We start from the raw sequence: 25,259 nt of genomic DNA on the forward strand, positions 1-25,259 counted from the left end.
GTAGATTCTCCAATTTCTATCATAACATCCATAGCAATTAAAAAAAAATCAAATGTTGCATTCAATTCCACGAAGGCTACAAAAGAAAAAAAAAGAAAAAAGAAAGAAAGGAAAGAAAACCTTTAAGGCTTCTTAGTATATTTTATGAATTGTAAGAGTGTAAACAATGATTTAGGATTGAGCAATTTTCTCCAAATGCTGCCTAAGCATCAGTGAATACATCTCTTTCTAAGAAAAAAATTGAAGCTGCTATTCCCATGATTGACAGCAAATTGTACTGTATTTATATTTCCATGGTTCATTGATTTTGATCCGTTTAAAAATAAAAGTGACTGCTTTGTTTCAGTCAGAAAGAATCATATCAAAAATTAGTGCCTGGTGGGTTCAACAACAGAACCCACCAATGTTGATTGAATTAAATAAATTAAGTTATCAATGCTGAGTGATTTCCTGGATTTATGGTAATATATTGTGGAAAACATTTCTTTGATAGCAACATGGATTGAAGTTGGGAGAGTTGAATTGTGATTATGGGAAAATCAGATTGTATGGCATCTGGATTCCCCCAAATATTTCTAAAACCATTTTCTCATGCTTGAGCAGAAGAATAATGCTTCTATAACAATTCTAGGCACTAGGGTTCAGAATAAGTGCTGAAATAGTCTAGCAACATACAGAACAGTACCAATTTCCTATCCCTGCCCAAAATCTAAAACGATATTGTAAAAAGAGATTAGTGTTATGTGTATGTGTAACTATGGGAAATTAAGCATTCAGACAGAAGCATTTCTCTCCTTTCATATCATACCCTGGCTTTAGCTCAGATTGCCGACGCACCACGGAGTATCGGATAGCAATAGTACAAGCCTTCATCAGACAGGGAATAATTGAACTCTGAAGTATGTTCACCCGAACCACAATCATAGTCAAATAGTTGATTTTCTCAGATCCTTGTTTCTTATACTGACCATCTGGTAGAACCTGGAAGATCAGATTTAAAGGCAAAGGTATTGGGGAACAGAGCTGATAGGCATTAAGAAAAACTTAAAATAATTTTCAAAATTTATTCTTACAATCCTGCATATTTTGTGAGTATGAGAAAGAAAGTGCAACATTGCCAGTGGGGACTGCGGCTGAGAAGTAGATACAGACCAATTTTGCTTCTTCATCCTATATGAAAATTATGGGTGAACTGTGGTAATTTAATGTGAACCAAAGTGTACTTTGGCTAGAGAGTAACAGCTCTCCCCCACACCCAAATGTCTGTGGAGATCCTCAACTATCCAGGTCATGGTTGTGCCAAAGGTGCTTTTTCAAAAGAAAATGGACTTTGTTTTTCCTTGAAGACGTTTTACTTCTCATCCAAGAAGCTTCTGGAGAAACCAAGTCTAGCTGCTTTTTGAAAAAGCATCTTTGGGGCACTCCTCCCCAAAGTAACACTAAAAAGGTAAATTCATTACAAGAGCTGGATGATTTGATGTTCCTTTTTTACTTTATGCTTAAAAGGAAAATCAAAACTAGTTATTTGACAAAATATTTCTAGGCTGACAAATGCTGTCTAAATTGAATGTGATATTGTCATATATTTATTTGATGATTGACTTCAGAAATAATTGGAGAAAATAACAAAATGCAAAGACCTGTAAGTAGAAGTAGAATGACTGTGGCAAGAGAAAGCAAAGGTAGTACCACTAATAATAGGTTCCTTGGGTGGAAATCCCCAAAACCTTTGGAGTACTGCTTGAACACTTTTGTCATTGACAAAATCACCACCAGTCAATTGCAAAAGGCAGCTTTGCTGGGAACAGCTTACTCCTGAAACAATGCCTTTAACTCTAAAAACATGCCTTGCACAGATCCTTGGGAAGGACTAGATAGCTCGATAAAGATGCCAAACCAGTCCAAACATATGGCTGACTGTGCAAACCATACTAGTAGTAATAGTAGGTAGGGTTTGCAGGGCTCAACTTTTTACATTTTAACCTTCTGTAGCCCTGGTTACTACTACTACTACACAAATAGGGGAAGGGAAGGGAAGATTTACTATGTCAAAATTCTGAACCAGGTATCAGAATTCTATGATCTTTGCTACTTTGGAACTGATTGGAATACATGAGAATTATCTATCTATACCTGAGAGAATTTGGCCAACATGTTTTCTCTTGGAACACGGACATTCTTCAGGATGAGAAAGCCATTGTCAACATTCTCAAAGCCCATTTTGGGACCTATATCCCCTAAAGTTATTCCTGAGGAATAAAAAAAAAAAGCAATGAGTAACATGATTTCATAAAATGGAAATCTTCCTTTGCACAATTGCAATACAAAACTAATCTGTTAAAAGAAATGCAAAAGGGGGAAAGTATTGGAAGGCTTTGTGGGGAAAACATTAAAAACCACCACTGGAAAAGTTGAGCAAGAAGTTAGGTGGTTTGGAGAGAGAAAAAGAGAAAATGTTTGAAATAAGCTTCCTTTTCTTGCATTCCTTCATTTTTCTTTAGGTATGGAAAGAATCTATATGAGAAAAAGGAAAAGTGTGGGTAATCCTCAATATATGACCAGTTGCTTAGCAACCATTTGAAGTTAGACCCAAAAAAGGGAATTGATGAGCCAGATCCAAAGTTTCAACGTTGCCCCCCACAAAAACACGTGACCGCACTTTGGGCGCTCAGGAACATGGCCGCATTCATGGCTGTTTGCAGCATCCTGTAGTCACATGGTCTCATTTTATGACAGTTTTGCCCAAAATTGGCAGTTTCAAGTTTTAGCCAAACTATGCCATAGTGAACAATGGAGTTTGTTTAATGACTGCTGCAAAAAAGTTCATAAAATCAGATTGGTCACATGACCAACTTGTTTTACGACCATTATGACTTACAACTGTAATGGGCAAGCTTCATAATGGTTGTAACTCAGTGGTGGGATTCAAATTGTTTTACCACCAGTTCGGTGGGCATGGCTTGGTGGGCATGCTTTGCCTAACACCGCGCGCAGCTTTCCTCATACCAGCTGAGAGTTGCAGCACCAATCAGCTGAGAGGATAGATCTTTTTTCCTCCTCTCAGCTGATCGTCAGCTTTTTTTTTACTACCGGTTCAGTGGAACCGATCTGAACTGGTAGCATATCACCACTGACTACCTGTCCAGCATATAACCGAGAATAATAGAGATGGTTTCGGAAAAGCAAAAGCACAGAATGAACTGAGGTTAGCAAAAGATGCTATGAAGAGCAAAAAGGGCTTTTTTTTACATACATTCAAAATAAGGGGAAACCAAAAAAGAAACCTCAGCCAGAGCTATTTAATTCTTACATGGGTTTAGTTTTTCTCAACTAAAGGCATTCATCAGGGAACCAAAAACATCAATGTGTTGAGGCAACATTGATTCTTTCAAATTGCTAGAAACATGGTAGGATGTACCTCTTCATTTAAATCTCCAAGATGGGATGAATTACACTTTAGGGTAACGAAGGAATTAATCAATGGTATGGCCAAACCCATAAATAATCCAGGAGAAATGGTGAAATGCAAGATGTCTGAAGGAGAGCCCATCTTGACTCTGTCTTCGGAAAAGGGAAAAACGAAGACCTAGGAAATTACAGACTAGTCTTACATTGCTAGCTAAGAAGATTCTAGATATATCAAAAAGAGAGTTTAGCATTCTTTGGTTGAGGGTGGCTTCTTCTTTCGGTGTCTGGGAGAATGGAAAGACTCCTAGCTTACTCTTCTCAAGAGCTTCATAAAAACATCACCTTGACTTGGAGAATGGTCTCTGAGGCTGCGGATTTGTACGATGAATGGATGCATGCCATAACAATGTCCTTTCAGATAAAGTTGAGCAAAAACCACAGCATGAGTTGCAGTCCGTCCCACTGCAAGAAGATGGGAAGAAAAGAAGTTATCATCTGGTTAAAAACAATGGTCCAGAATATTCAGAATATCTTACTATATAACCTCACTAACTATTCAAATTAATTGTTAAAGTTGTCATAAAGAAGACAAGACCCAAACACTTGAAATTGACTTGAAAAGTTCACTGCTTCATCCTCACTCATTTTGGAATGTGTTCAATGAACAATGATTCTACCAGGGAAGTTCTAGCCTTCACATTCATAAAGGCTGCAGAGAAATAAAATGGCGGGTCCCATAGATTCCTATAGGGACACTGTCATTCTGATGGGAGAGGGAAGGCTTGGGGGGGATCTTTGTATGGGGTCTCTGTTTTTATTCCTTGCTTTGCCTTGCTGTAACTTTTGGGACCTTGGCAGGGGGGAAAGGATTGTACCTCAAGCAGTGATGGGATTCAAAAATTTTACTACCAGTTCTGTGGGCATGGCTTGTTGGGCATGGTGTGGCTTGTTGGGCATGGCAGGGGAAGGTTACTGCAAAATCTCCATTCCCACCCTACTCCAGTGGAAGGATACTGTAAAATGTCCATTCCCTCCCCACTCCTGGGGGAAAGTTACTGCAAAATCCCCGTTCCATCCCCATCCCACTAACCTGCTTTCCAGCTCTGTTCTCCTGTGCAGGACAACAAAAGAAGAGCCAGCTGATCAGCTGGGACTTGGTAGGCAGCGAATAAATGGGGGTGGGGCCAGTCAGAAGTGGTATTTGCCAGTTCTCTGAATTACTCAAAATTTCTGCTGCCAGTTCTCCAGAACAGGTCAGATCCTGCTGAATAGCACCTCTGGCCTCGAGCTATCTGCCTTATCTCATCTCTGGAGGAGAATGGCAGTGTTACTTTGGGAATAGGCATTTATCACCTTCTCGGCCTGAGTTTCTCATAAATCTTCATACCTTGGGATTGGCTTGATGATGGACTGGACTTTAGGAGGGGCTCTGTTTGCAATGGTTTAATACAACAGTTTGAGCGGGAAAACCTTAGTTCCTGCCTATACCTTCTTGCTATTACTATTTTCCAATAAAAGTTCCTTTTGAAACGGCTTTTGTTTCAAGAGTTCTGTTTTCTTCAGAAGACTGGCGAGGCAGAACCTTATACAAAAGAAGAAATGAATCTAGCAATTCCTTCCATTTAGTTCCAATTCATCGGCATGCTTGATACTTACAGTCTCCTGGCCACCATTTCATGGCAGAGAAGGTTGGCGTGTTTAGGATAAACTCCTGAGTAGCCACATCAAACGTGGCTGTGGTCTCCAAGCCCCGAAGATTAGATCCTTTGCAACAAAAAGATAAAAGAGACCATTTTCTGCATACCCGACAACTAGCAGAAGATTGAATATTTGCCAACTATTCCCAAAAGTGCCTTTTCAAAGTCCAGTTGCCTTTTGAAAAAGCACTTTTGGGACAACCATGACTTGGATGATTAAGAATCTCCATAGACCTTTGCTAGCAAGATTTGGCAATCTTAGCTGGTCTTCTCCAGGAATGAAATTTGTGCAAAGTTTCTCTTGTTGTGAACTAATTCCAACCTTGCAAAGATCTCCGTTAAAAGTAAGGTTGTAATATTTTAGACATGTTTAGTGTGTCCAAACACACTTGGCCAATAAAGAATTCTATTCTATTCTATGTTTAATATTTCCTAACATAATTTTGGGAGTAGAGCTGAGTTTGGGATAAGAACTCATTGAATGACAATCTCATTTTGTCTGGACTTCTAGTTCAATTCTTAAAACACATGCACATGCAAATGCACATCAATAAATATGAGGTTTCTAAAACATCTATACAAAATCATAAAATCACTGGCTGATTTAATTTGTTTAACAGCTTACTATGATAAATTTTTCTACTCCATCCTTCAGAGACCACAGCTTTGGCCTAAAAGATTGGTTTGAACCTGTTACAAAATTAGCAACATTCTGCACCTATTCTCTAGTTACAGGCTGGAAGGCTGGGTGCCTATCCAGGTGGACTTATAAAATTACTTAGGGACCAGACATAATAGATAGTTGGAGAAAGGACTCTGCTCCAATTTCTGTTGACAGACATTGCCTCATACTGCTCAGTGACTTTAAAGGACAATTGAACTGAAGAACTTTGTATTAAAAGTTAACTAAGCAAAAAGTCTGCTCTGACAGTATCCAGAATGTAGAACTACTTTATATATATACATACAATACATTGTATTGTTTTGGTGTGATCAATTGCTAGGCCTCTTTACCTAAGCATTAGGTTATTCTCAAGTATTTATGCCCAATTGGCTAGACAACCTGGAGGTTATGAATATTTATTTCTTTAGCATTGGGTTACTCTCAAGTGCTTACAGCCAGCTGACTGGAAGACATGGAGATTATGAATATTTATTTCTTTAGGGTTGGAGTTAGATTCTATTTGTATAACTATTTTTCTGTACACAATTTGCATTGCAATTGATTGTGAAGAATGATGATGATGGGATACTATTTGACAAGGGAAGTGGCCATGCAACAATGGAGAAAATCATAAATGAAAACCAATGAAAAATGTTCATGTTAACAAGAGCTTCTGCAAATCCAAAATATAACCACAAACAATAACCAATGAAAAATAGTTGTATTAACAAGAGCTTTTCTTTAAAAAAATGAAACTCAAGGCAGATTTGATGGACTGTGGTGTCTTTTTATGCTGTCAGTTTTTTCATGTTTCTATATTTAAATCTGTGTAATAAGTGGTAAAAACTAGGTTAAAAAAATCAGATCGAGAGATTTCTGTAGCTACTGAAGATTAATCAAGAGGTAACATTCTACTAACGGTCATACTATCATGGGCTTTACTACTGTTCTTGTTAGTTATTACTCTCACACAAAGGGTGAGTGAGGCTTGTTGAATCAGTTAAGCAAGCATAAATACATTTCTGCTTCATTTAAAACAACAACAAAAAGTGCACAGAGTCAGATTTATGTACCTATATTGTCTGCTGTATAATGTTTAAATAATAATATAAAAATCCGAGGCAAGATTTGCTATGAAGATTATGTAGTAGAAATGTGACATCACAAGCACCAACCAGTAGGCCCTCTTAAGAATCAGATTTATCTTGACCAGTGGAACTACGGCATGCTGAAAATAGGCAAAAACAGGTTTTACAGCATACTGCAAGTCAGAAATGAAGGAAATGTGATAGAGATGATGGGGCGAAATTGTTGCTATTCTTTTTAAAGGTTTACTCAGCCCCAAGGAAATGGATCCCACCTCCAGGTCCATCTTTAACACTTTCAGTAAAACCTTGGTAACCTTAAGATGTGAGGATTTCAACTCCCAACATTGCTGGCTGGTGAATTCTGGGGTTGAACTCCATATATCTTACAGAATATGGGGTTGAACTCCATATATCTCCATATATCTTGCCACCATTGAGCAAACCAAAACCATTTCTTTGGCTGCTGCTCTCGTACTGTCCACTACAGAATCACTAAGCGTTAGACTTAGACCCTCCTCCACAACATTTCAGTAAACAACTTGAATATTAGAGCACTTGATTTGCATTTAGGTCATCCTCTTAATGCAACCTCATTGTGTATGTGAAAACAAGAAAAAGCACTCAACTGAAGATGCCACAAAATGGAGCAATTTCTCCTGTCTCTTGTTATTCAATAGGACCAATAGAAGTCCTACTGAGAAAAAAAAATCCAGCTTCTTTCAGCCTTCCTGGGTGTTAAGTGGTGTGTGTGTGTGTGTGTAAATTAGTTCATATCAAGTAATGGCACATGATGAATCTTTGGCTTAGAGTTTATGAAATCAGATATCTGGATCACGATGCTTACCATGTCCCAATTCAGTCTGGGCATAGGTCCCTATGATAAAAAACTTTTTTGCTAAAGGAATCCATTTGTTGATCTGTTCATCAGTGCCTAAAGCCAAAATACTCTTCATAAAGACCACATGTATGTTAAATGCCAAATCCTCAGCAAGAAACCTGCAAAAAACACAGATGCCATTACATCCCCTGACAATGACTCATAAACGCATATTCAATATACAATTCATTACAGTGAGACAGTGAGAGGGCTAGATGTTCAGTGGGATTCAATTTTTTTTGCTACTGGTTCTGTGGGCATGGCTTGGTGGGCGTGGCTTGTAGGCGTGGCAGGGGAAGGATACTGTAAAATCTCCATTCCCTCCCCACTCCTGGGGGAAGGTTACCACAAAATCCCATTCCCTCCCCACCCCACTAACCTGCTTTCCAGCTCCGTTCTCCTGTGCAGGGCAACAAAAGAAGACCCAGCCAAACAGCTGGGACTCGGGAGGCGAAGAATAGATGTGGGCAGGGCCAGTCAAGAGGTGGTATTTGCTGGTTCTCCGAACTAATCAAAATTCCCGCTACCGGTTCTCCAGAACTGGTCAGAACCTGCTGAATACCACTCTGTTCCATAAGTGAGATCTATTTCTAGATGTTGTTTTCTCCTTTCTAAAAATCATAACCCAAACCACTGGATAAATCTTGCTAACCCTTTTCGAAAGCCGCATCTGTCCCTCTCATCATCTCTGCACACAGGCTCGAAGAAAATACTCAGAGCAGAAAGCAAAATTAATTCCTAATTGCTTCCAGTAATATAATTAGTTTTACATTGCAATCCTAGGCATGTAAACTCTACTACTTTCAGTAGGTCACGTGGGTTGTAACATGAGGTGACAACTGCAATTCTCCAAATCAGTTAAGGAATACACATGTGTTTCTGAACCAACTGATTTAGAAAAAAAAATATACCACCGAATTAAAATTACTTATAGCAGTAGAGCTGTTCCGGGCCATCTTCAATCCATCCCATTTTAGCCATCTTTTGGGAGAGGTAAACAGTTTTTCTGACAGCACTTTCATATCTTTCATTTTGGCTCTGGAAATACTGGTTTTCTTGGCTAAACTCTGGATCAGCCTCAAGCACAGCCTCTGTTGAATACATAAGCATTATTTCAACACATGGTGACCTGGGAAGAACATGACGACATCTTTCAGTTAGTTTCCTCATATTCTGCCATAAAGAATTCCCAGGAGCATTGCAAAAGCTGTAGGAACTTCTGGTTGTTTTTGCAATTTTAAACTGGAGGAAAGCTTAGCTGCTACTTCCAAAACAGATGCCTCTACAGATAATGTTTGTATGTTGATCAGTAAGTACTTTTGAATGGAAAAAAGTCCAATATGATGGCAAAGAAATCACAAAAAAGATGAAACACAGTTTGGCCAAGTTTATTTAGGATGCACTACTTAATGCCAAGAGTAAACCAGTGAAGAAGACGTAAACTACAGCTAAAAATTACGTTATAATATCTTTGACTTTAATGATATCCTGTTGGGTGTAATGGTTGAGGCATTGGAGATCTTGAGTTCTAGTCCTGCCTGAGGCTGAAGCTAGTGGGTGACCTTGGGCCAGTTACTCTCTTTCAGCCCTAATAAGAAGGTAAGGGCAAACTATTGTCAAAAATCTTGCCAAGTAAAGTGAGGGACTTGTCCAGACAGTTTCCAGGAGACAAAACTGACTCAGAGTTAAACACACACACAGAGGAGGGAGTGAAAGAGAGGGAGGGAAAGAGGCAGATGCAGGGGACTCCAACTTTGGCAGTGTTAAGATTTGGGGGCTTCAACTCCCAGAATTCGCCATAAGTCTTAAAGTTGCCAAGACTGGAGACCCCTATTTGTAATGTAGTTTGTGAGCTCTAACTTCAACATACACAATTTTCTAAGGATGAATGTTCTTTTTTTTTTTTTAATTTGAGAGATGTATCAAAAAGATTGACTTAATTTATTTTTAAAATGATAGTTGCAGTGGCTTACTAAAGGATAAACTATGAAGTTATTACAATAACCTGGCTCACTAAAGAATAAATTACCATAGTGCACAATGATATGTAAGAGCCAAGCCAATTACTGTATTGCAAAAGGTTACACAAGTTTTCATCAAGTAACAACATAATTAAAAAGGACCTTATTTCATCTATATGTCACAGCCAATGATCTATTCTTCAGCCTTGGTCTGAGAAGGACAAATAGCAGACCGAAGAAATTTGTAACTATTAGATTTCGGATTATATTTTGTATCATAGGGCAAAGAAATAACTATTACCACTAAGAATGCTGTGATATTATATATCTCCTTGAAAATATAAAAATAATATGTGTAATGATAATTTGTTGCAAAACTCATAGATTTTCTAAGAAATGCTGAATTAACCTAAGTAATTTAGGTCTCATAATTATGTATGCTCAGAATTTCAGAACAAAGTCTTCCTGGATTAGACTGAACTTGGAATCTTCTGAATGTAAAATATATTTTCTAATGCTGAACCACATATTTTTATTTTCAGCCACAGAAACATAAAAATTCTTCCCTCAATTCTAATCAAGATACAGTTTCTTTTTGTGTCCTGAATGCATACTTTTTTGTGTGTGTGGTTTTCTCCTTGATCAAGGGACTTATTTTTTTCCTCTTTTAAAAAGGATAATTTCATAAACTAAATTCCAAAGACTATCTAGAATGCAGTTAGCCTGTTTTTTTGTTTTGTTTGCTGCTTCTTTTGGCTGCTGTAGCTTAAACTCAAAGAGATGACTCCAATCTTAAAACAAACATTCATACAAACAAACTTATGCAGTATTGCAATGATGGAAGATGTCCATAGGATAGAGAGAAAGAAAGACATAGGATACAGAGAGACACTGAGATGTAGGGTGTCAAATAAAAAAAACAAAATAAAAATTTAATTTCTCACAAATTCTTTTGAGTTATGTACTAACCAACTTCCCTCCGGAGCTTGGTGTTGTTTGCTCCGCCATCCAGTATATTAGTAAGGCGCTCAATGGAGAAAGAGATGTTTTTTCGTTCAATGTCCAGATCAGGGTTCACATTTTGTCCCAGAGAATTTGGTGAAAATATATTTGCTTTCTTTGCTTCCATTTTTGAATACTTTAGAACCTGTGAAAAGCAACCAAAATTAGTTATCTAGATTCTGAGATCTCTTAAAAATATGTACCTAATCAACAATTTGAGTATAGAAAGGAGGCTTTCTTAGAAATGGGTCTAGGAGAGTGTCAAAACAATTTTATCTGGGTATAACTAATTTCAAACACAGTGGGATTTATTCTGAACAATCATTCTCTAGATTGTGCTATCAGTGCAAGGGTCTATTTGACTTGATATATTTTACTTAACTCCCAGGAATGAGCTTGTTCATTGTGATAACCGATAGCATTATTATGTTCTGTTGGCAATATGGAGCCACAGTTGCCAAATCAGCCATGACATTTCTATATGCTATAAATCAATAATTTTTAAATGGTCAGGATTATAGTGATCTCAGCCTTAGAATTGTTTCCAAACATTGCAGGAAACTGCAGACAGATCAAGGATGCAATAACTTGCCACCAAGTTTATACTGTGCGAATAGGAAGGTGTTAAAGGGTCTGATAAATTTTGTGCGAAAGATCTATACACTTTTGTAGCTCCATCTGTACCAATCCTTTGGTGAGATGCTTTGTGAAGCAACCAAAGCATCTCACCAAATCTACTACCTGAAGATTTCAGAAAGCCAAAACTCTTGAAGGTTTGGAGCCGCCATTTTAGGACTCTCTCCATTACTTCTGAGCAAACCTCTGCAGGCACAGAAGGCGGTTCCTCTCAGATAAAGCTGCTGAAGAGATTCTTTGTATGCTTTAGATGATGTGGCGAGGACCTGAAATGGCCAAGGCAAGTTTCAAAAGGTACAGCCATCTCAATGCTTCAATCAACAGGTTCGGGGTGGGGTGGGGGGAGGCTGCACTCAGTTTGCAAAATTGAGTGATTTGCACAGTCCTTGAACAAAGCCTTGAAACGGTCCACTTTTTATGTGCCCAAAATAACCCGAGCTCATCAAAGAATTGATGTTGTATTTATAACTGCAGTGCTTTTATGAGGTATTCTGCTTTATTCAATCACAGATCAGAAACGTCTCCAAAACGTTCAAGAACTGACATAGTAGGGGAAACAGATGAATAGAATTTGAACCCAAGGAAAAATGTAGATGTCACATCAGTGAAAGCATGAGCAAGTCAGGATACCAGATACCAGAGATAACAACTATTATGCAGCTGACCAGTGTCTGGCAAAGTAACAAGGAACAGGAACAGATTTCAAAGCACTAAATGTTTATTACATGCTACCTATACACAAGAAAACGATCTACTAATGGTCAAGTCAAATTGGCAACTTTTGCCTATGGTCAACTGAATTCAAGGGGAAGGGAGCTGGATTTGGGTTTCTTAAGGGAATGTAGTAATTCCAAAATGATGACATGTTTAACCCTGCCCCCAGGCTCAGCTTCTCATCTCCTACAGTCAGTAATGGTCAATGGAAAACTGATATATTATGATGTGTCATGGAAAGGGAGGTGTTCCTCCAACACTGGACTTTTTAAAGCAGAGATTGGATAACTACTTGTCTGAAATGGTATAGGGCTTCCTGCCTGAGCAGGGAGTTGGACTACAAGGCCTCCAAGGTCCCTTCCAACTCTGTTATTCTGATATTGTTGGCAAGAGATTAAAAGCAAAACTGTAAGAGACCTCATGTTGAGAAACTTCACCATTCAAGCATGTTGACATCTCAACTGTCCCTAACCCTTTGCCAACAGGGCTAATTCAGAGTGAGTAAACAAAAATGTTTGAGTGCATAATGTTTAAGCACGAGTCAAAAAGAGGGGTGCGAAAATATTTACAGACCCCTCACATCCCGGACATACACTGTTTCAACTCTTTCCCTCTAAACGATGCTATAGAGCATTGCACACCAGAACAACTAGACACAAGAACAGTTTTTTCCCAAACACCGTAACTCTGCTAAACAAATAATTGCCTCATCACTCTGCTAAACAAATAATCCCCTCAACCCTGTTCAACTATTACAAAGTCTGCACTACTATTACTGTTAAATCTTCCAATCACTCCTTATCACCCATCCCCTCCCACTTGGGACTGTATGACTGTAACTTTGTCACTTGTATACTTACGATTTATATTGACTGTTTCCTAGTATGATTTGATTGCTTATTGTACCCTATGACTATCATAAGTATCATACCTTATGATTCTCGACTCTTGACGAATGTATCTTTTCTTTTATATATACTGAGAGTATTTACACCAAGACAAATTCCTTGTGTGCCCAATCACACTTGGCCAATAAAGTATTCTATCTATCAAACTGTGACCAATAACGATATTATAACTTAACATACACTCTGAGTATGCTGTGTTTTTCATCATATAATTCATTACACAATGTCCTCAATTGTCCTCGGTTAACAGTGGCAGTTGACTAAGTCAACTAATTGTAAAGCATGAATCACTGATTATGCCAACTTATGGCAAATGAATGAACTAGTCCTGTTCTATATTGCTCTGCTTTGCAAGGATGGGGGTGGTGACATCACATGGTTGCCATTTGCAACCTCCTGCTGGCTTCCCCATTGAACATTTGCGACCTCCTGCCAACTTCCTTGGCAGGGAAGGTTGCAAATGTTGATTCACATGACCACAGGGACACTTCAATGGCCACAACTTCCAGGACTGGTCATAGATGTCCTTGTTCACTTGCCATTGTAAATTCAAACAGACACTGAATGAATGGTTAATAGCAGAGGACTATCTTTACTGCACAAGATCCTGAATTTCTGTATCTCCTTTGTGTGAGTGAATTTATTTGTCCATGCAGTTAATAAACAAGGTGCTACATGAGCACCTCTATAAGGAGGTCCTTGTCTACCTGGACCACATCCTCATCTACACTGAGACCAAGAACAGACCACATATCAAGCTGTCAAAATGTGAATTAGCTAGACTACCTGGGCTACCGAGTGTCAAATGAGGGATGGACCCAGCCAAATTACAAGCCATCCTAGGCTGGTAGCCTCCTAGCACCTGCAGACAGCTACAAAGCTTCCTAGGGTTTGCAAATTTCTACAGGTAATTCATTCCCTCTTTTTTTCACTCATTGGATGGAAAGATTGGAAAGGAAGGGATTACAAGAGATTAAGCAAAATCATACTGTGGAATACACTAGTTGTTTGCATGTCATGCTCATGGCTACCACAGCATTGCTTTCAATGTGTATTTCCATTGCTTATTCCATTGCAATTTCTTCCTTTCCGTATGTTTGCCTCCAAAAACTGTCATCAGAAGTTCATCACATGTTCTATTTCTTTATGTGTTGGAAATATTGAAATCCTGCCATCTTCAAATGATTTTTGTTTCTAAACTATAACATAATCTGTAGCCTGGCTCAAATGTGTTTTTAGCTTAATCTTCTATGTATCTAAACTAAACTAATCTCCAGCTTTAAAAAATTTCTATTTTGGCTTGGCATTCTATGTGGATTTGTTTAATTGTGGATTATTTAACAAATCATTATTAATCAAACTCCGGCTTATTATTTGCCTTTAGGAATCTTTATATGATTACACATTGGCACTTGATTCTTAACGAATGCACCTTTTCTTTATGTATACTGAGAGTATTTACACCAAGACAAATTCCTTGTGTGTCCAATCACACATGGCCAATAAAGTATTCTATTCTATTCTATTCTATTCCTTTTTTTAGGAAGCTTCCTAAAATACATGTTCACACCCTCACAATACTGTCTGATAACCTGTATAATTTTAGAAAAACACTTCAGCTCATGTTTTCTGTGACATCTGAGTGGAAAATATTATTTCCTATTAAAGACTACCAGAAAGACAGTATTGTGAAGCATAGCCACTGAAAAAAAACTGTCATCTTTAAATGCTTGCTACTTTTTTTTGTCAGCCATCTCATACCACCTGACAAGCATTGCACTGCACAAGTTAACCTTTGCACCGTGCTATATGCAACACATTAATAGATCACTATAAGAAAGACAAATATTCAAGGTGAAAGAAGAAAAATAAAGCCTTTTGGATATCACCTCCTGCTCTAACATATGCCAGTGAAACATGGACACTAACCTCACAATCCATACAAAAGCTACGAGTGGCGCAAAGAGCCATGGAAAGATATATGCTCGGCATCATAAGACAAGATAGAAAGACCTGCATTAGAGAAGAAACAAAACTATGTGACATGATCAAGAAAGTAAAAGAATGGGAATGGAGATGGGCTGATCACATAGCAAGAAGAACTGATGGCAGGTGGACTAAGGCAGTCGTAAAATGGATGCCACTTGATAAAAAGTGTCCATGAAAGAGACCTAAAACAAAATGGATGGAGGACATCAACAAGTATTGCAGGCCCAATTGGCAAAAGAAAGCTCAGGACCATATTGGTTGGAAATATGTGGAAGAGGCCCTCAACCTGCAGTGGATAGACAATGGCTAAAATAATGATATCACCCACTCTACATCCTAAGACATACTTTATTTTAAATTTTCATCATTATATGACTTCAGCAACAAAATCTATTTTTAAAAAAATGTAAGGTCTCTATTAAAATGATAATTCATCTAACTACAACTGATAATTTAATTGTGTATTGTTTAATTTACACTCCACCTATCCTTCACAGGAACTTCAAAATCCTTCCTTTTAACAGCCTTCTGTGAAATTGTAAAGTTAGGGAAAAACGGAAAGAACGAATGAATGGAGATGTTCAATTTCTAGCCTAAGGCTTTAATCAGTATCCTGACAGAGTGATCAAAGCTCTATCAATGTTTAATATATGTCTCCCATGCAACACACACAAAAAAGAGCCGAAGCTACTATAACCACCATTTTGACTTTTTAAACTACATTCAATCCCGATCATTACACAACCGTGTCAAGGCAATTTGCCAGTTACCTCTTACATTTGCTGTTCAAACTTCTGCATAGTTAGGGAAAAGAAAGTACAACTTATTCCAACATGACAACCTCAAAAGAGAGAAATGCATAAGTCAAGGAGTGTGTCACTTATCTCAAATACCTTAGAAGACACCCACAGAATTGAATGGGGCTTACTTACAGAAATGAAGTTTTAAGCCCAGAGAGGAGAAAAAGGCCATCTTTCAACTTAGTAGAAAAGAAATGTATTACAGTAATAAATTTATTACAGTAAAACAAAATTGAAGAGTCAAAAAGAATTAAAAGTCGTCAAAGAAATGAAGATCGCAGGCAACCTATGGGAGGTTCAGTTATGATGTTGGTAGCTCAGCCACAAATTCATGGGAAGTTTTAGAGGCATAATTCGAATGAAAACTTACAGGAGTTTTTCTCTAAATAAATCCCATCAAGTTAACTGGTCTTACGTCTTAGCACGCAAAAAAATTGCGTTGTCTCAGCACAGACTCTCCAAAGATACAAACTATCAGGGAAGTGTGCCTCGAATCGCAATCCTGGTAGAATTTCCTCCCTTGAAGCCAGAAAGCCTTTTTTTCACAGCTTTATGCCTTGCAAAGTGTTGTCAACCTTGTGTCGGTCAAACTCCGGCCAGCGAGCTGACAGCTCTGCAAAAGCAGATCCGTTTTCATATCTGCGTGAAAACTCATTTCAAGTTTTCAACCTCATCCCTAACCTTACAAACCAAGGCAGCCCACCCAGAAACGTCAGAAAAAAAAAGAGTCAACTTGGAAAGTCAGCAGTATCCCTCGCAGAAACTTTCAGGGAAGAAGAAAATAAATGATTTCCATTCCTTTCGATCAGTGAACGGCAACAAGAGACCCGTCCCCCGTTTTGCCTCGGCTTGAATGCTCACCTCGGACCCGACCGACCCTGCCGGCGTTTCAAAAAAGAAATCCCAGCGCGCTGCCCTCGCTCGAACTTCTACGCTAGAGTAACCCTTTCAGACTTCCTTCTCTTCTCTGCCCTTTAATCTCTATGATTCCCCGCTTTCTCCTTTTTTTTCTCTTTGGCGGGGCCGGTACTGCTTCCTTCTGGAGGGAATGCAAGTTACAGTAACTAGTTTGGAGAGAGAGAGAGAGGGAGAGAGAGAGAGAGAGAGAGATGTGTGTGTGTGTATGTATACATACATACATACATACATACATACATACATACACACACACACATTTTCTTAAGTTTTCGTGGGTACTTTCATGTATGGTACTCAGCTTTGTTTGGGTATTTTCCCACGTCATTGTAGTTGTGCTTTTAAAGTTGTAGGAAAGTTTAGGCAGAATCTCATCTGCCATCATCAGGCTTCTATATAGTGTTTGTCTGTGAGTCAGACTTTCACAGCTGTTTCTTTGTTCGGGAAAATACCCGAACAAAGCTGAATACCATAAATATACATACATACATACATACATACATACATACATACATACATACATACATATTGTCAAGCAATTATTAAATAAATAAACATAGTTATGAATACATGAAATTGATACGAATAAGAAAAAAAATCAGGTGCAGGAGGGAAGAAAGGAGAGCAGTTTTTTTCGAAGGCAGGTGAGAGAGGAGGGGAGGGGGAAGGAAGGAAGGAAAGAAAAAGAGAAAAGAAAGAAAGAAAGATTGGTTTAGCAGATAGTTTAGTGGGTGCCTTACATAGAAAAGGATTAAAATAAAATGTTGCAGTCACTACTACACAGGCAAAAATTAGGAGGAGTCTGGTAATACCTTTTAAGACTAATACATTTTATTTAAAAGGTGTAGGCTTTTAAAAGGGGAAGGAAGGAGGAAGGAAGGAATCTTGTAAGCGATTAACAAATCAAATGAAGCAAGGAAGGATGGATGGAATGGATGGAAGGAAGGAAGGAAGGAAGGAAGGAAGGAAGGAAGTGTAGAAAGTTAGCATCCACTCCTCTCCTAGAAGAACGGAATATTCTAGGAAATATTAAAAAGGCAGAATGTTATATTCAGGGGTGGGATACGACAGGGTTAAGATAAGAGCCCGGTTGGGCGGGTGGGCAAAAACATCAGCAGACATAGAACCGGTTCTATGTCTGCTGCTCTTCAGAGCTACCAGTTCTACAGAGGTGGACAGAACTGACAGAAACCCACCCCTGGTTATATTTCCCTGGATGAGAAAAGGAGAAACATGTTTTTAAAGACCAAGCAGCTTCCTGCAGCTCCCTGTCCACCCCTTCAGCTCCAGGGTGATGGGATTAAGACATGCCCTCAGGACATGATAGGATTAGTGCTCTACCCATCTCACCATATGGTACCTGGGAAAATTACATCATCCAGCAAGATTCAATCAAGCTTGGACGGGGACTGGAGAGTCCCAAATTTAAGCCCAGCATATCTTAGCCCAGCGTTTCTCAACCTTGGCAACTTTGAAATGTGTGGACTTCAACTCCCATGCTAGTTTGGGAATTTGGGGAGTTGAAGTCCAGAATCCCCCAGGTAAAATGTTATGGTCTGTGATGTCAAGTATGTAACATTAGAGGATATACCTATTTGTTAAAGATAAACATTGCATAATCCTGGAAATTCACAAATTATATAGACCTGTTGTACAGATTGCATAGAAAGAGATTTCCAACCAATTAAACCAAAGTATTCCAGTGATGTCCAACTGCTACTAGAATTCTACACATACATATATATACACACGCACACACATCCCTACTGTACATATAAGTACATTATAAGTAATGTGTGATTTGTTTAGTTTGGGGTTGTGACTCTGCCCGTTGTGGTAAAACCATTATGGCTTTGTATCTCAGTGAGAAAGAGCCAATTAGGATTTATTCAGCATATCATGATTAAGCAAGTTAGGTCTTTGGAGTTTCTCACACGTTGATATACTGGTAACTCCCATTGTTGGAAAATAAAACAGTGATTAGCATAATTCCTTTGAAATATTATGGCTCTGAAGATAAGCAAGTGTACTGAGAGATTAAGCAATAAAGAATGTACACATTAAAAGCAAGATTACTATATAATTTCCCACAGAACTGATTCTTTCAAATAGTACTCTACAGATTTAGAATTTGAGGACACGGTGTATTTATTATTATTATGTGCTGTCAAGTCATTTTTGATTCCTAGGGATCACATAGATTTTCTCCAAGAAACACAATTTCTTCTCTCTTTTTATGTTCCAAATAATACATGGTGCATATCAATATTTTGGCCTTTTCTAAAACCACTTTGTATGTCAGGAATTTACTTTTTCCATGTAGGACTCTAATCTGCATTGGGAGATCTTAAGCATTAATTTGCTAGCGTGTGAAATTAAGGATATTGTACAACAGTTTGTGTGCTCTGTTAAATCTCCTTTTTTTTAAATATAGGAGTGTAAATTGACCCCTTCCAATCTGTTGGCCACTTTATCAGCCCTGAAGCCATTTTGGGCTGAAGCCATTTTGGGAGCATCTTCAGGGCGGCCACAGCAAGGCCAGTTGGAGCTGTGGGGATGTGAGGTGGGGGAGATAGAGATAGCTGGGGATTTATAGCCAAAACAACATTCTTTCCCGTGGGAGCCAAGGACGTCCTACTAGGTGTTGGAGAAGTGTGAACTAAAGCCAGCCAGAATGAAAGAACTTTGGGGTTGTGATTTGGGTGGCAGAAGCCTCAGGTCCTTCAGAGTTGGGTTTTCCCCAGATGTGCCAAGATGACATGCCTAATAAATCTATGCTTTGAGGAATATGCCTGCCTTGGAGTTTTGATTTCATTGAATATGTTTGCTGGAAACCTGACAGTGTCATTCTTCAGATTTGCTGGATAGTTTGATTAAAACCTTGAGTGATTCTTCTTTCCTTGCCATATTTCAGTGAATAGTCCATCAGTTCCTGCGAACTTCCAACCTGGTAAGGATCAGAATACTAATATAGCTTCATATTCTAGTAATACAGGTTCTAAAGGAATATTTTCTGAAGTATCTAGGATGTTGGCACCTCTACTGTATAGTGCTTCAGTATTTGCCTTCCATCTTCCTTTGATACCTTTTTATCAATTTCTATCTGTCCATTCACATCCTTTAGCATGCCAAGTTGACGCTGGAGCTTCCTTCTGTGTTCAGTGATCTTTCGAAAGACTTTCCTTGTTTTGCCATGTCTATATCCATCTTCAAAGTCTTTACAGATGATACTGTAATTCTGCTTCTTGTCTCTTCTTACAGCTCTTTGAAATTCTGTGCTAAGTTCCTTTCTGGGATTTTTGTTTTTCTTGGTTTTGGTTCTCTCCACAGGTTTTTTCCCCTCCGACAATCAGTTTGCTTTCTTTTCTTTCTTCATTTTTGGTAGTCTCTCTTCCCATTCAACCTTAACAACTTCTTTAAATTAATTCCATAATTCCTCTGGTTTTCTTATCAGTGTGGTACAGGACCTAAAAGTGATTCCTGATGTTCTTTTTCAAAATGGTTGGTGTATGCTCAAAATAATACTTTAGAAACTGTTTGGCTTTCTTCTTTAACTTAACTTGGAGCCTGCATGTCAGCAGTTCGTGATCTATTCCACAGTTAGCACCTGCCCGAGTCTTTGGTGCTGTTATTGAGCTCCACCAATTCATTTTCACAATAATATAGTCAATTTGATTTTTATACACTCTACTGAACTCATCATCATTATCATCATTTTAGCCATTGTCTATCTACTGCAGAATGAAGGCCTCTTCTGTATGTTTCCAACTCATATGGTCCTGAGTTTTCTTGTGACAATTGGGCCCGCAATACTTGCTGATGTCGTCAATCCATCTTCTTTTAGGTCTCTTTCACAGACTCTTTTTATCAAGTGGGATCCATTCTACGTCTGCCTTGGTCCACCTGCCATCAGTTCTTCTTGCTATTTGACCAGCCCATTTCCATTTCAATTCTTTTTACTCTCTTGATAATATTGTATACTTTTATTTGTGTCTAATCAATGTGCAGGTCTTTCTAACTTGTCTGGTGATGCCAAGCATGTATCTTTTCATGACTCTTGTGCCACTTGTAGCTTTTGTATTGATTGTGAGCTTGATTGTCTATGTTTCACTGGCATATTTAGAGCAGGTAGGACACACTGATCAAAACCTTTTCTCTTGAGGCATAGGTGGGGGGTTGTTCTTGAAAATTATGCTTAGCTTGCCGAATGCCTGCCAACCACATTTAACACACCATTCAATCACCTTCCATTGAGATCCATTGGCCAAGGTATATGTAGTGATCTACTACTGTGTTTCCCTGAAAATAAAAACCTGTCTTATAATTTTTTGCCACCAAAATAGGCACCAGGTCTTATTTACAAGGGATGACATCCACTGACTAACCTTACTTGTGCGTGTTGCCCCTGGCCTCCTTTTCACTGTCAGAGGCCTTCAGGAACTTCTTCTTCTGTGGCCGGCAAGGCTTTCCTGAAGGTCTCTGCAGCCAATAACAGAGCTCCAGATTGATCCGGAGCTTTGTTATCAGTTACAGAGGCTTTCAGGAAAACCTTGCCAGCCTTGCTGGCTGCAGAAGAAATGGGCCGGCAAGGCAGGTGTTGGGGTGTGCGGGCAGCTCTACCACCTCCATCCCCACTCTACTTTAATTTTTACCTGTGCACTCTGGAGTCAGCGGGATTTTAATTAGGGCTTATTTTTTGGGGGGTAGGGCTAATATTGGGTACGCATGTAAAAATCAAGCTAGAACTTTCAGAGTAGGCCGTATTTTCAGGGAAACAGGGTATGTCTAATTCTTACATACATACATACATACATACATACATACATACATACACATACATACACCCTGTTTCTCCAACAATACGGCCTCCCCCAATAGGAAGTCCCAGCATGTTTTATAGGCATGAAATAAAATGAAGCCCCTCCCCCCAAATTAAGGCCTATATTAAAACATGCGAAATGGGGGGGAAATGGCGGGGGGGCTTGCTGTTAGGAAGTACTTTTGTTGCATACCCGGATATGGTGCTGCCTGCGTTGACCCTGATACAAAGTGCCCCACCAACGCCAAGGTCAACATCCAAGCCGTCGCCGCCTGCCCTAAGATGTAAGGGGGGGAATTAAGTCACCCCCGAAAAGACGGCCTAGCTGTTTTTTCGGGGCTCAAAAAAAAAAAAAGACCCAGCCTTATTATATGAGAAACACGGTATATATATATATATATATATATATTTGTTTTCTGAGGTTTTCGCGGGTATTTGTATGTGGATCTTTGGTTATCCAGGTTTTTTCCCGTGTAAAATTGGAAGTATTTTGGTGACGTTTCAACGAAATCTCATTCGTCATCTTCAGGCTTGTGTCTTTGGCTTTGTGCTTCTTGGAGTAATGTGAGCTTGCAGCTGTTTTTTTCTTTTAACTGCCAGTGCGAGTGCGGCTTGACTGGGTGGGGGCTTGGCTGTGTTCTGATTGGGTGGGGGTGTGTTCTCATTGGTTGGGAGCCAGGCTGTGATCTGATTGGTTGGGGGGTTGGCTGTGTTCTGATTGGCTGGGGGTGTGTTTTGTTCAGGTGGGGGCTTGGCTGTGTTCAGGTTAGTCTTAGTTGTCGGGGGATTTGAGCTGGTGAGCTGTGATCCTGTTGTTTGGCTTCGCGTTCATGGTCGTGCCACATCTTCATGTTGGGCGTCAGTTTGCTTCATGTATGGGTTGGAGGGGTTTGAAGCGGGTAGTGATGCAGCTGCGGTACGGCTTCTGGTCCGTGGTCGTGTCTCATCATCTGTGTGGGTGTGAATCTGCTTTCTATGTGGAAGTATGGTGGTAGCATCTTGTGTGGCCTTCGTGGGTGTGGGTCTGGTGTCATTCTTCATGTTAGGTACTCGTTTGTTAATGAGGGCGGGTTTCCAAATGGCTGATAGGCGGGAGGTATCATCTCGTTTATTCATGCTGTGTGGGTGTTTTTCTATCTCTATGGCTTCTCTGATTATTCTGTTGTTGAAGTGTTTGGTTTTGGCGATAGTCCTGGTATTTTTAAAGTCAATCTCATGTCCTGTGGCTTTGAGGTGCCCTGCACTGATTCCACCTCCTCTCCATTCTCCAACAGGAGTGGTATTCTACCAGTTCTGTCCAGTTCTATAGAACTGGTTGTTACAGTTCCTGGTAGTTCGGAGAACTGGTAAAATGGGCCCCTGGCTGGCCCCGCCCCTCTCATCTGCTTCTTGAGGTGCTGGACCAGGGAAGAGGTCAGTTCTTCTTTTTTGATTGAGTTCTTGTGTTCTTCAATGTGTGCACTAATTCTTCTGTTGGTTTGTCCGATGTATGTGTTGGGGCAGACGGTGCATGGGATTTCGTATACTCCTTGATTTTCTAACTCGATTCTGTCTTTAGGATTTCTTAGGATGGTGGATATTTTTCTGTTTGTGTAGAATGCTGTCTTAATGTTGTGTTTTTGGAGGATCTTGCACCACCTGTCCCACCACATACATCGGACAAACTAACAGAAGAATTAAGTACACACATTGAAGAACACAAGAACTCAATCAAAAAAGAAGAACCGACCTCTTTCCTGGTCCAACACCTCAAAGCCACAGGACATGAGATTGCTTTAAAAATACCAGAACTATCACCAAAACGAACACTTCAACAACAGAAAAAACAGAGAAGCCATAAGGACTGACTGGGCAGTGAGCGGAGAAGCGGATGAGAGGGGCGGGGCCAGCCAGGTGCCCATTTTACCGGTTCTCTGAACTACCAGGAACTGTAACAACCGGTTCTATAGAACTGGACAGAACCGGTAGAATACCACTCCTGATGGAGAATGGAGAGGAAGTGGAATCAGTGCAGGGCAACCCAACAACTCGGGAGGAGGGCTCCCTGCCCCCCTTCACAAGGCTCACCTTGGGAATGAGATTTAAAGAGATGCCATTGGGAGGGACACTTGTTGGGAACAAGTGTTGCCTTTTCGTTTCATGTGTGGTTACTGATATCTGGATCCTTTGCTGTGCCTTGCCCTGCTTGCCTGGCCTGGCTATGTGTGAGTTTGCAGTGACACAGTGCTGCAGTCCCAGTGAACTCTTCCTTGGAACCCAATGCCCTGAATTGTGGCTGCTCTCAGAACTGTGCTGCTCCTCTGGACTAATAGCAGCTGGGAACTATTGGAGATGCATGTTTAGTAATTGACTCCTGGACTTGTAGTGAACGATGGGACTTTTTGGGGAAAGTTGGAGAAATAAAAGGGAGTTAAGCCTTCGTTCCAGCTGTGCTGTTTCCATGCTCAATACACATCTTAAGTTCACTGAGGTTGAGAAACATTGCCCTGAAGAATGCAAAGCTCGTGTTACTTCCTTCCCCCAAACATTTCCAAAATGCTAAACTACCCACGACAGCGGGAATGTTGGTGCATCTGTATCATATTTCTATGCACTCCTGCTTACATACTGAATTCATTAAGATGGGATTTAATAGCCCAATACGTATGTCACCCAGCTAGCCTGTACTTGCTTCCAGTTATTTAAAGAGCATTGTGATTTTGTCCCTTTTACACTGAAAATGGTTTTGGAAGCTTGACCCTCTACCTCGTGCTCAGAGGTGGGAACCAAAAAGTTTTACCACTGGTTCAGTGGGCGTGGCTTGGTGGGCGCACTTTGTGTGCATGCACACACTTTGTGCGCGCGTGTGTGCCAAATGTGCACTTTGCGCAGGTGCAAAGGTGCAAGTGCAGAGGTGTTCCAACTCACTTCCTGCAAGCCTGCACTCTCAGTTGCTTCAGCAGCTGCCGCACAGCACTGTGCTGTGCCGCGCAAAGCAGCTGTGCTTCAAAAGCAGAGGATAAAGGTGAGTATGGAAGCCCGGGCAGGTGGGTGGGCCCCACAGCAGAGCGGCGGAGAGAACTGGTGATATTCTATCAGTTCGGCAGAACCAGGCCAAACCAATAGAATACCACCACTGATTGTGCCCTGCTAAAAATAAAAAATCATATTATGGCTTGGTGTGATTCATAGATCTATCATATTTGCAAAAATCAAAAGTCCGTATTTTTAGTAGTCCAGATACAGTAAGGCTAGGAAGTTAGAAGTTTATCGATTGTGTTTTGCTGAGTATTTGCTAAGTGAATAACCTGGCTAATTATGGCTTATTAAAAAAACGTGTAAGAAAATCATGCATGAACCCATCCACGCAATGCAAAGGCTGTTTTATACACACAGAGAATAGCTTTGGATAGGTAGGAGGGGCAAATCTAAAGCCAGCAAATCTCAGGGCACGCTTGACAGTTTAATCAATAGTTAATCAACTACTGAGTTTTGAGCCCATGAGGCACTAGGCCTGAAATACTCTAGAACAGAAGGAGAAATACACAGCAACGTTCTGATATAGACTACTCTGTGTTCTTTTATACAGCTTCACTGCAGTATCCAATCAAGATCCTTTCCTAACTCTGCCACATCACGTCTGTGAGGTTTTAGCTGACTTCAAGCCTGGCAGCTTTGTTGTGGAAACTTGAAAATCCAGAAATTCCTTCTTGTTGTGTTCTGCTTGTTTTCTTCTCTCTGGCACCCATCTCCCTCTATAATCCCATTTGATAAATGGTGCTCCAATCTTTATATCCTACCA

At 39.8% G+C, this 25,259-nt stretch overlaps 1 protein-coding gene across 2 annotated transcripts in view; it reads right to left on the reverse strand.

Moving 5' to 3' along the window:
• Nucleotides 1–16,769, reverse strand: part of ACOX2 (acyl-CoA oxidase 2) — a 30,432-nt gene extending 13,663 nt beyond the window's left edge. Inside the window, exons 1-9 of one of the 2 annotated variants that reach the window (XM_087923554.1) lie at nt 16,606–16,716; nt 15,715–15,785; nt 10,665–10,842; nt 8,663–8,825; nt 7,702–7,853; nt 5,065–5,172; nt 3,751–3,870; nt 2,134–2,249; nt 809–981 (exon numbers count right to left, since the gene is read on the reverse strand). In XM_087923554.1, coding sequence (XP_087779680.1) covers nt 809–981; nt 2,134–2,249; nt 3,751–3,870; nt 5,065–5,172; nt 7,702–7,853; nt 8,663–8,825; nt 10,665–10,824 — 992 coding nt within the window. In that variant the 5' untranslated portion in view covers nt 10,825–10,842; nt 15,715–15,785; nt 16,606–16,716. Of the gene's footprint in view, nt 1–808; nt 982–2,133; nt 2,250–3,750; nt 3,871–5,064; nt 5,173–7,701; nt 7,854–8,662; nt 8,826–10,664; nt 10,843–15,714; nt 15,786–16,605 lie in introns of both variants that reach the window. The other variant, XM_026721649.2, reaches the window with a different exon arrangement.
• Nucleotides 16,770–25,259: the final 8,490 nt, after the last annotated feature.

The sequence above is a fragment of the Pseudonaja textilis genome, chromosome 2, assembly GCF_049901715.1.
Source record: "Pseudonaja textilis isolate UNSWEBS1 chromosome 2, rPseTex1.2, whole genome shotgun sequence".
NCBI lineage: Eukaryota > Metazoa > Chordata > Lepidosauria > Squamata > Elapidae > Pseudonaja > Pseudonaja textilis.